Below are 16,874 nucleotides of genomic sequence, written 5' to 3' on the forward strand. Positions count from 1 at the left end.
TGATGGTTTGGATGATGGTTTGGATGATGATGGTTTGGATGATGGTTTGGATGATGGTTTGGATGATGATGGTTTGGATGATGGTTTGGATGATGGTTTGGATGATGATGGTTTGGATGATGGTTTGGATGATGGTTTGGATGATGATGGTTTGGATGATGGTTTGGCTGATGGTTTGGATGATGATGGTTTGGATGATGGTTTGGATGATGGTTTGGATGATGATGGTTTGGCTGATGGTTTGGATGATGATGGTTTGGATGATGGTTTGGATGATGATGGTTTGGATGATGGTTTGGATGATGGTTTGGATGATGGTTTGGATGATGGTTTGGATGATGATGGTTTGGATGATGGTTTGGATGATGGTTTGGATGATGGTTTGGATGCTCTCAGGAGGATTGCAGTGCGGGGCCGCGCGGGGACACCTCCTGAGCTGGCGCAGGTCCATAATGAGCGCAGAGCTTTATTGCTTTATCTAACGTTGCCAGAGAAGGCGTTTGATGGAGAGCAGCCCATGACTCTGAGTGTCTTTCCTGTAAGTGCAGCGTGTGCTCCATCTCTCCAGAGACAGACCACACTGCCAGGACTTTGTGTATGCACTTTTTAATCTGTCTTATATTTACAAGTATAAGCATTCTCTGGATGTGGTGAAGACATTGTCAGAATAAACCAGCTTTGCCCTGGTCTCAAATGTAAAACAGCCTGTGCATCAGCTGTAAAAGAGGAGGATTCTTTGGCCATGATTTCACTGACTTGTCACTGGGAATGAAGACACAGAGACTAATGTTAAACAAAGTGTGCCTGACATTTTGTCATTGTCTTATTTCCACTAATCAACATTTTGTTTAGGAAGATTATTATCTGATTTCTGGATCTTTAAGATGTGGGGGCCCAGTCTTTTCTTAAATGTATTCCTTTGTATCCATATCTCCACATGTTAAATATAACAATAAAACTGTAACCCACTTATTTTCAGGCAAATCAAACATTCTGAGATGAAGCAGGGTCAGTTTTGTACAACATTTGAGTGCAACAAATGAAAATACCCTAAGAAATAATCATTAAATAAATAATAGGACTTTTATATGGTTTACTTTATTGCAAGTAAACCATATAAGTCCCTAAAACTATTTTAGTTTTCAAAGAGGAATTGCCAAAACCCAACAAATGCCCAAAACTAGTGTCAATCTCCAGCTTTCACACACAAAATCTAGGCAGAATTTAAAATCTGACATTTCTCTGAGCAGAGCTTGTTCACACTTATAATCAGAGTGAATCAGACACTAGGGGCCAAAACTACAGTGGGTCAGCTTCACACAGAGTCCAGACAAGTGTTTGTACTCCAAAGCTTCAAGAACAACTTCAGTTTGAAATGGAGCTCATTTTAGGCGTTTTGGCGAAAATAGGCCCTCTTGAAATGACACGCGAACCGAAAAATGTGTGAGTAATCAGAGGAAAACCATGATTGGAAAGAAATCAGAGGAGTTTGCAGTGCACTCAAAATCTGATCATATTGAAATGACAAGATTATTAAAAAATATCTTATTCTCAAACTCAAGTATTTTTGTCACGAAGCAAAAAGGCCAAACTCTATTTCAATATAAGGACTAGACTCAATACTCAATTGTGATAAATACCAATAATAATAAAAACATGATACTTTTGACAAGCCTTTTCTCCAATAGCAGTAGTTGAAATGCAATTATATAATGCATTTTGATGAAGTGTTTTGCTTTACAACACAAGAGCTTGAAAATAATAAGAAAAATAAGTTAGTGACACAGTAAACAAGACACATTTATACAAAAAGCAATTAGCCTTTTTTAATCTTACATTGCATTGAAAATTTACATAATATATTCATACATTTTACAAATATTTCATCATAAAAATATATTTCTGTACAAAACACTTTTTATTCTATATTTTATTTTTATTTTTTCTTCAAATGGTGAATATTTCCAATGTCCCCAGGCAGAAGCGGTCAAGTCTTCCAATTCACATGGGTCTTATTGCGGTCAGTCAGTAGGACAAGCTTGTGGCAAAATAGAAAAAAAAGAGTAGTGATGCGGAGGAAAAGCTGTAGCAGGTGTGGTCGCAGTTGTCCAGTGCGTGTGCCCGTGACGTGGTTGGAGAGGGAGGGTCCTATGGGTTTGGTAGGCACTGTGTCAGATCCATACCCAAGAAAAAGACACAAAATGACAAAAAACGGCAGCAACAGTCAACCCAAAGCCGATATAAATCACTATAGCAACGCAACATCATTATGTAACATGGGGAAACATGGGGAATGAATCAGCTGTCTTTGTTTTAAATAATGACTTATGGCACAAGGGGTCTAAAAAATACAGATATTTTCACTCACTCTGGCACGAAGCCATTTAAAAGGGTTGTATATGAAACACAGACTTCAAATGGTCCATACTATTACATGTTCTACTTCAAAGCAGTGGACTTTTGACACTTTTGAACAATAACTCGTGGACTCTTCTGCCCACTGTCGATCGTTCAGCAAATATAGGTGAATTAACTGAACTCCTCTGAACACAAAGTGACCGATAACTTGTTGTTTTTAAAAAGACTGTTTTGAAGTGCAGAAAATGCATTAGTACAGATGCATGACAGACTTCAGTGGCACACGAGAGCTTCCAGTTAAAAGGAGTGGATATGAAGCATGAGTTTACACAGATGTCTGACATCTCTCAGAAGTGGTTCATCACACGTGAAACCTGCCACAGACAGCGGCTGAATCGACACAGTCCGGTGTGAAACGATGGCACAAAGCAGCACTAGCAATGGGACATTGAGTAGATAAGGCTATTCTTCCCCATGGTTTTCTAGGATCGTAATAAATTTAGATTTGAATAATCTGATAAAACTATATTTTCATTGGGGGTAAAAGCGAAGACCCAACTTGAAGCATCAGACCTATATACCCATTACTTTGTAAATGATCTTGAATCTATTATTCCTCCTTAAAATAGATTTGTTTAAACACCTTCGCTTACACCACTTTGAAGAAACAAAAATGAATTTGCAAAATTGCAAAACAAATACATCTACAAAAGACTTAGACATCATTCACACTTCATATTGGGCAGTTCACCAGCAATTATCATTATTTGTTTGAATAGTGTACATGTTTATAGGGCTACCGTTGTCTTCTAGACATCTCCAGAATAATATCAACTTTGAATTTTTGAGCTGTACAATGTGGGCAGCATCACATTACGTTAAGTTTAAAGTGCAGTTTGAGGCTGATCATTAAGACGCTGACATGTGGACATTGTGATGGACACCAGCTCAAAGGAAAGGACAAAGACTATTTTGAAAGTTCAAAGTTGTATGAAGTGCTCTGTCTTGTGTAAAAAGGTTGGAATAAGTTTGAACCTGCTTGATTGTTGCTGGTAAACCTTAAACAACAGTAATGACAACAACAGTACCACTGACACTCCTGATTGCCTCAGTGGAGCAATAGCAACAATGGGAGAAACTTCACAAAAAACAAAATGTTACAAAAGCTGAGACTTCTCTGATATCACACGTCTGTGGCATCGTTGACTCTCATGGTATTCCTTTTTCCCAAATATCTCTATAATCCATCTCTCCCACGTGCCCCTCCCATCTGGTAAATATATAGCACAAAAATATAGATGGGTGAATGCTCCCGACTATATATGCAATAGATTTACAGATCAGAAGATTCTGCAGCAATAACCAAGAAAGAAGAGAAGCACTCATAGAGTGCAGAATCACAGTGGACCTACGTCCACAGAAGTAGGACAAAACCTTCAAGTCTCATGTCCCTCTGAGTCAGTGTCAAACTGTCCATCTGTGCAGGACACAGAGGACACACGGGACAGTGGAGACAGTGGAGTCTGGAGACCCTGCTTTGAGACCAGTCTTTGTCTTCATATTTCCCTGTCAGACAGAGACGCATGTAAACCTCAGATTCAGCTCCTGGTCTGTGACCTTTGACCTTCAGTCTACTCTGTGGCAGACAGGGAGCGTTCCTGCAGAATGTGCTTTAGTGCCAGAGCTCTGGTGAGTCCTCTGTGTCTCTCACAGGGTCAGGAACAGATCGAGGTGTGTCTGGTCAGATAGACCTCGACCGGGCGCATCACATTTGAGTTTGTCTTCTAAGTTAAGCACTGGACACAAAGGAGCAGTTTCTGTTGAGTCCTCTTAGTGCAAAGCTCTCTTTGACTGCTTTAGTTTAGCTTCACTTTGATCCCAGTTTAGATTGGATTACGTCTTTAGGGTTTCATTCCCCACTGCTTTGTAGTAAGTATTTCTAACAACTTCTGCTCTCTATGGTGTCTTGAATTCAATTTAAATAGAAAAAGGCCAGATTCACCAGCCTGTGGTTGTCATGGAGACATCCTCTTGTCTTTATTGGTTTTCTCTTGTTCAAAACCCATCAGTGATTATTTACTGTTGTTCCCTGTCGGAGTTGGACAGTGCAGGGTTCTTGCTTCACAGTGTCTTTAATGACATCCTCTTCTTGTCACGCTCCAAACTGAACCACACGGCTGTTGGTTCGAGGGAAGACAACAGCGTGGGGCTGTGAAGTGTAACTATGTGCAGAGCGGGCTGAGCCACAGCTTTAAGGATGTCAAGACTTCAAGACTTCAAGACTTCTGATGCTGAACATGTGGGTCAAGTATTCATATTATGAGCTCTACTTGGTTTAAACCGCCTGTGATTTTCAATAGAATCAGCTCTAAACTTCACTTGGGACTTTTCTTCCAGGCTGTTTCATCAGAAGATTGCAAATACCTTTTATTCATGGAGAGTGGTTCTCCTTTTACTTCAGGGGATTTGGACTGAAAACTATTTCTAATCCATTTTTAGCTTTGTGGCCAGCTCCAAGTTGAAGCGCGCTGCTCCCCCTCCACAACCTCGTGCCAGTTGTGGTCCCATTAGATATTGGAGTCATTTAATTGTAGTGAGGATAATCAATCCTCAGACCATGGTGCAGACAGTATTTAGATTGGGATCGAAGCGCACTGCTTTCCCCTCCACTGCTTTGGCGTTGGTGTTGTACATGGGGTTCTCGAAGGCAGCCTGGCCGTTATTATTTTCATGCACAGAGCAGCCTGTGTACTGGGTTTTTGGTGTTGTTCTGTAACAACAAATAGAAATAACAGATATTAGTATACGGGCAGCGGTGGAAAGTGTACAGAAGAAAAAGCACACATGACTTAAGACAGCAAAGCAATTCACAAATGGAATAATGTTTTAAAGTGTGGAGTATGTCTTACTCATAGGTTAATAATAGTGCACAAAATGTAATATTTGTATAATATTCTTTTTTCTCTCTCGGCATGTGGTTAACAACAGAAAGACTAAGTACAGACACTGTAAACCAGCTTTAAGAAAGATTGACTTTTCAGGAAGCCCGGTGCGATTCAGATCTGCCCATCCAGAACTAATCCTTTTAAAGTAGATACGGCTATACAAATAGTCACATCACGTGTTAACAATAGAGACACCGGCCAGTTCTGTTGAAGAATCCAATTTACTTCCTCTAAAGTGGAAACTGTTTCACTAAACAGACTGTTTCTTAACAAAAGGAAAAGTTAAGAACATAATACCACTTGAAGGAAAACCCATCGAAATGCTTTACTCATATAAATACTGTATGGATTGACAATTTAAAATCCATATCACAACATTCAAAAAAGGAAACCAAAAGATTGGCTTTGATTTTCGAAGCAAATCTTGTTTTTCTTTTAGTGCTAAGAAAAAAGTAGTTGAATCAAGCTTTCTTTCAGTGCTGGACTGTGGCGATACTCAAACTGGACTCTGTGTATCACTAATGCGAAGTCCCTCACTCACTACTGCCCTCTTCAGGACTTAGTTGGTTGGACATCAACTGCCAACTGGTAGAAAAACAACATTAGTATATAATAATTTACAAAGCTATTCTATTCTTCTTTATAATGTCATTTTCTGCTCTGTGTTGATTATGTCGGCTGCTGCAGTGGCTTGGTCTGACATCTTTTGCGACCACTGCCAGGTGAAGTAATGAGCCCTCATATTATGCAGGTGCCCATAATGTTATTTGTAACGTTGATTGTGAGTCCTACCTTTGTTTGTAGAGATAGAAGCCGAAGCCGGTGAAGATCAGGGCGAAAAAAGGCACCAGAATAGCGATAGCCACAGAACTACTGTTGGTACCGAGTTGAGGCGGTGGAGAATTGTGACTCTCAGACATGTTTAGACCTGTCACAACAAAACAAACGCATTCAAATCTCACTTCATGTATTGTTTAGTGGTGCGATGAAGTGCTATTTACCTAGTCTTTGAAGTCCAAACTGTCCGTAGTCTTTTCCCTGAATGAAGCCTTGGAACACGTAACTGGAACCATCAGGCTCAGCAGAAACCTGGATAAATCATAATTAAATAGACGATAAAAACCATGCGAAATGGAGAAGATTCTTGTGTTTACAGCTTGACAAATATAGACAAATATAGTCGTATATTTTTATATTTTTGCAGCCAATTTTAGGATCTAGAGTGCCATTTTTACATTGTTTGACATTGTTTTTTTTTACGCCTTCAAACAAACCCACAGATTTGCCAATATTATATATATTCTGACGGCACTTACAAATCCGTCCATGGTCCACGAGTCTTCGATGATTTTGGCAGGAGAGACGGCCGAGTTCTTGGCCTGGGTTCCCTGGTTTGCGTAGTTCACTTGGTACATCAGTAGGAGCAGCCTGGCCTCTGAAGCCTTGTACACTCCTAAAACCAACACCGTTCGTATCAATCAAAAAAACAATATAAAAAGACCTTGAAAACAAAATTGTGTTCCAGCAAAACGTGTATGAATAAAATGCATTTCACGTGGTTTATTTGTGTTGACTGTGCACTTTATAAATGACTCTTTCTCAATGCTTTCTTTCACGACAAACTTAAGGTCTGTTTTTGTTTGTCTTCAATGGCCTCAACGTCCATTAACCTTTAAAGAAAATGTAAATTGTTTTGATGGTTCATTGTTTACGGTCAAGTTAGAACCTCTTCCGTCACTGCTGCTGTTCACTTTCATTCTTTAGACAACTTTCTACTTTCTAGAGCCACTTTATTCAACCTTTTTTTCCCCTGACCCGACAGCATTTTAGCTCCACGGGCCTATTTCTGTGTTGCTAGATTTTCCGTCTGCGAGCCAGAACAAGCAAAGAGGAAAAATACCACTTCACTCGCAATCATAGATAACAAATTTCCCCAGACGAGTATATCAGTCGGCATGTTCTTCCAAAAGCGGCGTGTTTTACTGGCGCAAACAGACGTCTTAATCTCGGTGGCCTGTCGGTGCCGGCGCTGGTGTGGCTTTAGCCGTTATTGATCTAAAAGCTGCTGTTCTAAGCCACGGGACACATGTTAACAGTGGCGGCGGCGGTAGTAGCGGCATGGGTTGTGATATGGCCTGTACTCTCCGCTCTCCACTCCACGAACCAATTCTGTCTCGAGCAGGATTTGTGTTTTAATAGGGTCTTAACCCCCTGCAGCGTACAGCCCTGGGGGGCCCGTGTGAGGATAGGAGCCCGTTTGTGGATCGAGTGCTTGATGAAATAACAACAGCTGCAGGAGAGAGGAGATAAGCACGTATAATTAAAACTAGTCAGCGGCGTACCATGTCGGGGCAAAAAGGCTATGGACAAAGATAGGGGCATAGAGGAGTGTAAACCTCTGCTGAAGCACTGGTTCTATATCACAAAGAAGAGACACTGTGGTTATGGCAACATATTTAATATATTGAAATTTGAACTAGAAGAAGTTATGCCTCTGAAATGCAGTACAGGGAACACTTAAAATGCCCCTGACCTTAAATATGACTGTTATACTGGGAATATAACAGTAACACATTATTATGTCCTGTTTTACAACTTGGAATATATTCGGCTACAAAAGATTTCATTAAAAACAGCTACTAACACAATTTTTCTTTTATAAAAACATTCATAAATGCATAGTCAGGGCATCAGGGCAGAGTAGTTTAAGTTTTTATACTATAACTTGTCCAATAAACAAGTACCCGATATAGTAAATGATGAGTAATGAAGTAATAAATTAAAATTGTTTTGCCCCATGAACAGACAAATTGTAAAAGCAGCTCTTTATGTCAAAATAAGACGACTGTGTGCTAAATTGTCCGTGAACCAGGAAGTAACGCTGGTGCATGTTAGCAGTTGCTGGTATTGGTGCGTTGCCCAAACTCTGCTCTGGCCTCTGAAAGTCATGAATATGAAATACACTTATAAACTTATTGTGATGAATAATTAGGAATAACGGATGATTTTAAAGCCTCATTGAGTGCCATGGTTTTTGAAGGACAAACACTGGATAAGTTCAGGATTTTTTTTCCCGAAAGACATGCAGTTGTTTTTATAATGTGATATTTTGTCACATTTTGATCGTGTGGGCTGCTATTTCTTGAAAAAAAGAGCTCTGTTTTTCACATTTTCTCAGAGCATAAACAGACAGCTACAGCGCCTTTATGCGTTTTATTTTTACGAACATGAAAAACACTCCTTTTCCAGCGTTGATGTTATCTCTGGCATGATTTGTATCTCATGTTCATCTTTAATGTCCTTAAAACGTCCCTAAAAATGTCCCTACTGTATGTACACAATACTACTCTTGTACTTATTCTTTGGGGTTATTGTGACACTAACTTTAGTCAGCTTATCTTCTGTATATTATTTGTTTTTGAGTGTTTCGTTCAAATCGTTTTTGTGTGTTAAGATGTGCTCGTATTGGGACAATAACTTGAACTTGTACTTAAAAGGCTTCAGAAACAGCAGCACAAGTGGACCGGCAGTTATCACATACCCGACAGCAGCAGCTCCATGTTGCCGTTGCTAAGGGTTACGTTGACTCGACCCGTGCTGGAGTTGAAGCTGGTGATGCTCAGAGTCATAGGCTGCTTCCTCCCACGGTAATTATAGGAGCCCTTCCAGATGTAGTTAGGGGCAAAAACATCGTCCGGAACTGCAGCAGGTGAAGAGGAGGAGAGAGTTTATTTAAGAAGATCTGGTTTATTAATAGAAAAGAACACGATATTATGAAACTGTGCAGTGGGCTGATAGATAGGAGATTACCGTACTTTCCTGCTGTGTAGTGATGAGTTAATTTTGTAATTTAGAATGAGAAAAAGCTTTTAATTACAATCAGATTTTGAATTTCAAACCACCAATTAAATATATAAAAAGAAAGAAAATAAAAGTTTGGTATTTTTGCCATATTAGTTAATACCATTATGCAGAATTATATACTATTATCAGTACAAATGCAGTCCAAATTTAAACAAAACGCATTTATATAAACACATGTATATTTTGTTTTTTTTGTCATTTTGCTGTAATAAAATATGAATCATATTTAAAACGTTATGCATTGTGTTGCTACAAAAACAGAGGGCGTATGAGCCAAAAACACAACAAAGCCTTGTCTGAACTGAGTGTAATTTACCATTGTGGGAGAAAGGAGAAAATAAATGATTTAAATGAACACAAAAGTGCAGTTTAGTGTAACAAACTGGTGGAACTGCAGTTTGTTTCAATGAGGAAGTCGACTAAAACGAAGGAGACTTTCTAAATGCACATGAAACAGAACTAAACAAGCTAAAAAAGAGACATCTATGGACTGTTTTGATTGGATAAAATGGTCTTTAACAGGACTGACCGTTTAGTTTGGGGCTGGGAGTCCCTGTGACCGGCTTCACTGGCTTTTTCTTCTCTCCAGCTGCAAACACACAACCAATTTCAGCCAGTTAGATGACGACCTGCTTACAGCACGAGTCACATCGGTGTTCAGAGTCTGATTCCAAGGTTGGCAGTGCAAATTATCATTTATTATGTTTTGAAAGCTTCAGTAATTTCTCCAGTGTGCAGAACCACTCAGTACATTTATGCAGAGACAGAACAGCAGCGGAGTGACAAGAGGCTGCTCAAACCAAAACCGTAAAATCCCACAGTCTTTTGGAAAATCAACCTGTTCCTATAAGAGCCGTAAACTATGGAAAGTCATTACCCACCGAAATCAAATGCAATTCTGATGTAAAAATGTTCTCCTCTAGACTTAAAGTGCTGGCTGAAAGAAAGCCAAAACCGTACCCACCTGTAAAGGGAATGAAAGTGTGTGAGGGCGAAAGAATGGATGTGTCAATTTGCACTGGTGTATTTATAAAATGAAAATGTGTTTTTTTTGTCTTTTGTGTATAAAAGCCCAACCAGGGACGGGAGTTGACCATTGCTTTAAGCTTTGTTTTGTGACTGCATTGTCCCTGCCAAATAAATAAAGAGATCCCAGCTGTGCGCAGGTGCATATTCAGTGGGACACTTAACCCGCCTCGCCCCCAGGGTCCACTGTGTTCACTGGTGTCTGAATGTGTGCGTGATGGGGTGAGCGCTCCCTTGATGTAAAATGCAATATAAACGTGACCATTCATTAGTTATGGTCCAATAACAAGGCACGGTCAGTCATTAAGTCACACATGTACAATTAGGAATAACAACCAAACAATGAACCGTCTGCTTCATATTGTGTAGTGTTTTTGCGACACCAGACCAGACTCCACAACCTCCTGTCCACATTCATCAGCAGTTTGATAGATAAGGATTACTGAAGATCAGGCACAGGATTAGTCAGATCATCAGAATTTTGTCCTTGTAATACCAACCCAAATCCCAGTCCAGTAATGGAGCAATAAATACAGTGTATAATCTCTAATATTAACATTACCCATGGTCACAATGTTATGGCAGATTGGTTCAAATGCACATTGCCATAATCTAAAATGCTTTTGTTTTCAGCAGAGTAATGCCAATATATCAGCTGACCAATTGGCTGGCATATAAACTACTATTAAAAGTGATCTTTAGACTGTTTAGGCTTTCAGAGCAGCATCTGTCGTTGCTTGAAGATGCAGCCATTGTTGCCAATAAGTAAAAGCAAGCAAGAAAAAGAGCATTTGTCCTAGAATCTCAAATTGGATCAGGGAGTGCTTGGATTTTAAAGGCTACTAACAGGGCACAAGGGCATCAGCCTTGAGGAAAATATCAGACCTATGCACTTTTTACTTCGACTCAGGTGGTTTAATCTTTTCAAACTTTTCAAACTCTGATAGATTAAAAGTTGTAGTCAAAGTTGGACCCAATTTGCATCGACACTCTAGGGTGCATTTTGAAACACACCCCGGTAATGTTTGGTTTCCTTCGTGCTATTTATCTAACGCTAAATCGCTGTGCCTCCCACACTTTTGGCTGAAAACGCCTGGCAGTGATAAATGTGAAACTATCTTTGTGTTAGCGTGATACTATTTGAGATCTTTCAGTGTCATTGGAGGAGACTGACTGGGCTGGCGCTTGCACAGAAGAAACTCTAAATCATAACGCACTTGTGCACCTGCTCCTCCTCCACGGAAATGTCAAAATGGCTCCGGCACCAGCCCGCTTTGAAGTTCAAATATAATTCCCTGAAAAAGTCAAAAAGTCGAGCTAACACCAACCAATTTTTGGCACTTGAGACCATCAGTGACAGCAAAATCAGATGCAGTGCCACCTTGTCAAAATTGATGGCAGTGCATATCCTGCTGGAAAGGATGCTTAAAGGTAAAAGGTTCTAAGTCACATAAGTCACCAGGAACTTATAACATTGTGGTATGAAACGTGCTGCTTTCTGCCGCGTATGAAAGCGCAAACTCCCTCTAGCATCGCTCTCTGTCACTTCCGGGTCACGTCGAGTAGGGATATGGGCCTTATCACGTCGCGGCAGAGACGTCGGGATAGAGACGCGGATGCTCTGACATTTGGAATATCGTGATACAATTGCACATGCACTGCAGCGGTCTTTTCCTCTCAGTGGCAGAAGGAAGGCAGACGGAGATAAGCGACTTTGAACACTTACTCTGGAAGCTCTGTGGAAGTGTAAAACTCAATGAAAGAGATAAGTTGAACGAGAGGAAACAAAATGTACATTTCAATAACTCAAAAGAATAAAATAGAAAAAAAGTCATAATATTGTAACTACAGATGTCACGATACAAATGTTTAGCCATATGAAGAATGGCCATATTGCGATTGCCCTGTTGCCATGAGCTGCTTCTTCATTCACAGGTAAAAAAAAACGATTACAAGATTAGGAAAATACTATTTACAAATTAATTGAATCTTTCAGTGGCATAGATTTAGAGTCCTGCACCTGCGCCCTCTTCATTCTAAACCTGCGCCTGTTGTTCTGTTGTTAAAGTTAGAAAGCACAACATTGTTTAACGTAAAGCACTTTGGATGATTTAAAAGGCACTATACAAACCCAATGCATTATCATTATTATAAAATGTACTGCACACACAGATGATCAAACCTGAGACTAATATATTTCATTCTGACATAATATTAGAGGAGAATATTGTACTTTTCTTGCAGCTTGTGTGGATCTGGATTAAAAAAATGATAATAATACTTTTAAAAAAGAACTTGGACTAAATCGTAATCCTTTTGTGTGGTTTTAGTGCAGCCAAGTAGCTCACCAGGAAGAGTCAGCCCTCTCCAGATGGCCAATATGCCTCTGAGTGCGTTTGCTGACAGTGTGTCCTTGGGCACGATACTTGTACCTTCTGGAAGTGGGCCGTGATAAGATCAGAATTAAATCTGGGTGATGTGGATGAGAGATTTAACCGCTTTACCTCGACATATTGGCATCTTTCCGGTCCACGTGCCATCGTTTTTGCACACTCGATGCTCCGAACCCCCAGCCAGGAAGTAGCCGGGCTGACAGCTGTAGAGCAGGGTGTAGCCAAAGCCGGGCAGATCCATCCCCACCACGTCCACATGCAGCGGGCTCTCGGGCTGCTTACAGGCGTGTGCTGAAGATGACAAGACACGCAGCAAAGTAAGTATCTAAAGAGGTTACGACGCATAGCAAAATGATTATAAAAGAAACAGAGAGGCCAAAGAAATAAATTCCTCTTTTATTTATTTATTTCTGTATTTTGTTTAGGTACTTTTTGCCTGCCATACGATATAATGATGTATGGATCACTAACCCACAATGGAATCTTACCTTTTATGTGAGTAAGCGTATATTTATGCACGTCATTTGTTGTCATAAATAGTAATTAGTTGCATATTATGTTTCGTTTAAGTCTCCTACTTCTGCTTTCAAATTAAATACGACATGCTCAATTTGCTAAGGGAAAAAGACTAACAAGAAACAACAACAACAAAAAACTGTGAAACGTTCTCAACTACTTGAGGGCTCACATAAAAATGCAAATTGGATTGGTTAAGGGCTAATGAGTTGTTTCAATCAGTCTGCGTTTCCTTGTACATACGTATGCATTCTGGTTGTGTCCCACTCCAGGTGAGATCGGGTTGGCAGGTCCGAGACGAGGAGCCCTGTATCAAGTGACCCGGCTGGCACTGGAACGACACCACGCTCCCAACCTGACGGCAGACAAGACAAGAGGGAGATAACGGTTCAGAAGAGGCGAGAAAACGTACGGGAGTAAATCAGTGCCACAGGCTTGTTTGCACTGGTGGGAAGTAACAAAGCACAAAAGTAAAAGTACTGCTTCGATATCTGTATTTTGCCTAAGTACATTATACAGTGGATAAGTTTGACTTTTACTTCACTACATTTGAGAGCAGGAATATGTACTTTATATGACATCATTTTGTTTTAAGGATCTAAAAAGTACTTTCCTCTACGGTTTGAGATGGCGTGAGGCAGTAGAAGGGTTAATTTTTCACATTTTGAGCAAACTTTGAGCAAATAAAAATACTATGACATATACAAGCAGCTAGCAAAATTAAGAAAATGTTTAAGTTGTTTCTGTTGAACAAAAGTCAGCTACATTTGTATTAGGTTCACTTCAATAGTGCAGCTCTGTAACGTCTATGTATATTGTTTTTTCTATTGAAAGTTATAGGGCTTTTATTCCAGCTGTAGTACGATCTTATAATATATGATCAATACATCCATTATTGTACTTGTACATGGTACTTGTCATGCTCTGGACACGCTCTGAGGTTCAGGGTTTAAGCTACAGGTCCAAAGAAATAATGATCTTATTTTTGTAAAATCCTACTTTTGTGGAAACGTTAAATGTGCATCAGGTTGATGTGCTGCAATGTGACAGCACAAGTCTGCGCTACCAGATGGTGAAGTGGTTAAGACCATAGCACATATGCCAGGCTCCACGTGTAGCCGGCTGCAGTGTCGTGAGTTCGAATACGGGCTCTGACAATTATTGCATGTCCTCATTTCACACTAACATTTCCTGTCTAACAAAGCTTACAGGCCAAAAAATCATTAAAAAAAAGAGAACGAAAAATACAACTCTAATTGATAAAATGCTTTAGGATGAAACCGTTATATAACTATTTAACTAACACTATAAACATATTGGGTTATTCATCACATCTTTTAACATTTAAAAGATGTGATAAATTACTTTTTTGTGAGTTTGTGTGTTAATGTATCTCCTGTACATGTAGCACACAAAATGATGCAATTCTTGTAAAAAGCCATCCTTTCTCTAGTTGTAGAACTGATTTGTTTTATAAAATCATATTTGGATTCGTCGACAGAGGCGTGCCACACTGCAGGACAGAAAAACATGGTTACACCCCCAAACGTCAAGTACCTCATTATTCTTCTCATCAATACTACATACAATACTACAACAAATGCGCAGGAGGGAAATACAATCTTGTCTCCAGTCTCTGAAACATAGTCCTACTTTGTTTCCTGTATACTTATAAACACGCCTGAGTTTTAGCTCGGCCCTGGCTCTTTACCCATAGCAGAACCAGAAAGAGAGGTTATGATAGTAATATATGCAGCAACTTTCTGACAGACACTGCACCACTGCTGGCAGGTTGATACATTTTTCCTTAAAAATGACAAAACCAAGAAGGTAATGAGGCACCTGGTGACATTTCTTTAGTCTGAAAATACTATATTTCCACATCTTTTCAGTGAAGTCGGGATTCAAGTGTCATTTACAGTTTTTCAGCTCACCTTACGCAAACCCAGCTCACCTCAAGTTAACCCTGACATTATTATGAATTTATGTTGCTTGCGTTTGCTAGTTTCCTCCAAACAGACAGTCACAGTGACAGACTGAGTTGCACTGGACACTTAGTTTTAAAATACCTATTTATATGTGATTTACCTTGAATCCAAATGTCCGATTTAACGACCCGTATCGTGGTGTCCCGGGATTATCACAGCTTGTCTTGGTCGGCTCTAAAACACACAAAAAGGACACAAAAAAAGTTGAACAATTAAAGCCTCACACCGGTCTCTTGGCTCCCATCCCTTCCTGTGCGTTGTTATGGTAACAGCAGCTCTCATCGGCACGCGTTTGCCAGCAGGGGGCAGTAGCGCGTCGCAGCAAAACGAAGCCAGAGGAGCGTTTTTCTCCCGGAGTGTTTTGTGTGTGTCATCAGCATGTAGAGCACATCCTGACGCAGAGCTCTCTCCCTCTTCCTCACCTCCCTCCCTAACCCCGATTCTTTTACATCTTTTACTGTATAACTTGCCTTTTCTATCCGTCATCTTTCCATTTCTCACAAATCCTTTCGTTCGACTTATTTAAAGTGCAACCTGCTCTGGCTCAAAAGTCACTGTGTACATCACGAGGCACAAACAGCCACAATCGCACTAATAAATCACTTTCACATTGGACTCAGTGATTCCCAAAACGCGCAATAACACGCTCCAATCTTATGCTCGACCAAGACCTACTTCAAAATCAGTCTATTTTTAGTTTTGTTCTTTAAGGTAGCAACAAAAGGGATGGCTTGCGTCGCCATTTAATCCACTATAGAGGTATAAAAGTCAAAGAGGCAGTTCACATTACAAAGGATCCCCCGTTTATTGCCATTCAGTGCTGGTCTTGATGTCTAAGCACCTGCTCTGCATCAGACATGTAAAGTGGTGCTCTACACATCACATGCTGGATGGACCCGCTGGGAGCTTTCATCGCGTGGGCTGAATATCTCCTTTCATTTGTTCCTTTAATCTGTATATAGGGGAAAATGGATCGGTACAGACAGAATCTATATTGCCAAAGGTGAACTTGATGTTTGAGGTGAGCAGAATTCTATAACTCCATTAAATCCATAGTTCGATAAGTTACAGGGCTGACAAATGACTGGATCCACTTTCACAATTCACAATGGGCAATGTATATTGACCAGATATTAAAGGTGCACGATGCAACTTTCTGGTGCTTTCATGCTTGTCTCCATCGCCGCTCCACAGATCTGACCTGTAACGTGGCCTGGTGGGACCCCCTGCTTGTCTCCACAAAAGAGTTTAATGACACTATTTATCATTTCAGGCAAAGTAATAGCATCTCCATGGAGACAAGTAACCGCAACCAGAAAAGTTATTTGGTGCAACACTAAAGCCCTGTATCAACACTTCACAATGAGACGCTGAAGTGTTTTGATCTGCACTTCACCACATACTTCTCTCTGCACTTCCAGCAAGTGTAAAGGGATAGAGACTTTAGGCAAGTATATTACCCAAAATGCATTTCAGTGCAATGCTTAATGTCCGCGGAGTGCTTATACTTAAGCAACTTAGCAGCGAGCACTAACAGAAATCCATGGAAAGGAATGACTTAAAGTTAAACAGAGAATAATAATAAGTAATATTTATAATATTATTATACATATCAAAAATAGATATACATACATAATGTTTATTGAGGCACAGCAAATGACCAAAACTAAACTGAGCTGTGACTTTATGATTAAAGGTTGAATAGAGGATTTTGTTAGTCCTTTTTAAAAAGAAAGAGAGGCCGTTTACCATCAAACCTCGTGCATGAGCATGCTACAGATCGC

The 16,874-nt window shown here is 40.0% G+C and overlaps 1 protein-coding gene across 3 annotated transcripts in view; it reads right to left on the minus strand.

Annotated features, from left to right (window-relative positions):
- Nucleotides 1-4,080: 4,080 nt before the first annotated feature.
- The window catches only part of LOC140361954 (CUB and sushi domain-containing protein 3-like), a 408,691-nt gene continuing 395,897 nt past the window's right edge, over nt 4,081-16,874 (minus strand). For all 3 annotated transcript variants that reach the window (XM_072447874.1, XM_072447872.1, XM_072447871.1), the window contains exons 64-72: nt 15,191-15,264; nt 13,346-13,457; nt 12,698-12,877; nt 9,697-9,756; nt 8,845-9,003; nt 6,620-6,756; nt 6,305-6,392; nt 6,096-6,231; nt 4,081-5,128 (exon numbers count right to left, since the gene is read on the minus strand). In XM_072447874.1, the coding sequence (XP_072303975.1) occupies nt 4,969-5,128; nt 6,096-6,231; nt 6,305-6,392; nt 6,620-6,756; nt 8,845-9,003; nt 9,697-9,756; nt 12,698-12,877; nt 13,346-13,457; nt 15,191-15,264 (1,106 nt within the window). In that variant the 3' untranslated portion in view covers nt 4,081-4,968. The remainder of the gene's footprint in view (nt 5,129-6,095; nt 6,232-6,304; nt 6,393-6,619; nt 6,757-8,844; nt 9,004-9,696; nt 9,757-12,697; nt 12,878-13,345; nt 13,458-15,190; nt 15,265-16,874) is intronic.

The sequence above is a fragment of the Eucyclogobius newberryi genome, unplaced genomic scaffold (genome assembly GCF_026437365.1).
Source record: "Eucyclogobius newberryi isolate DKJ021-1_F unplaced genomic scaffold, fEucNew1.0.hap1 SCAF_16, whole genome shotgun sequence".
NCBI classification, from domain to species: Eukaryota; Metazoa; Chordata; class Actinopteri; order Gobiiformes; family Gobiidae; genus Eucyclogobius; species Eucyclogobius newberryi.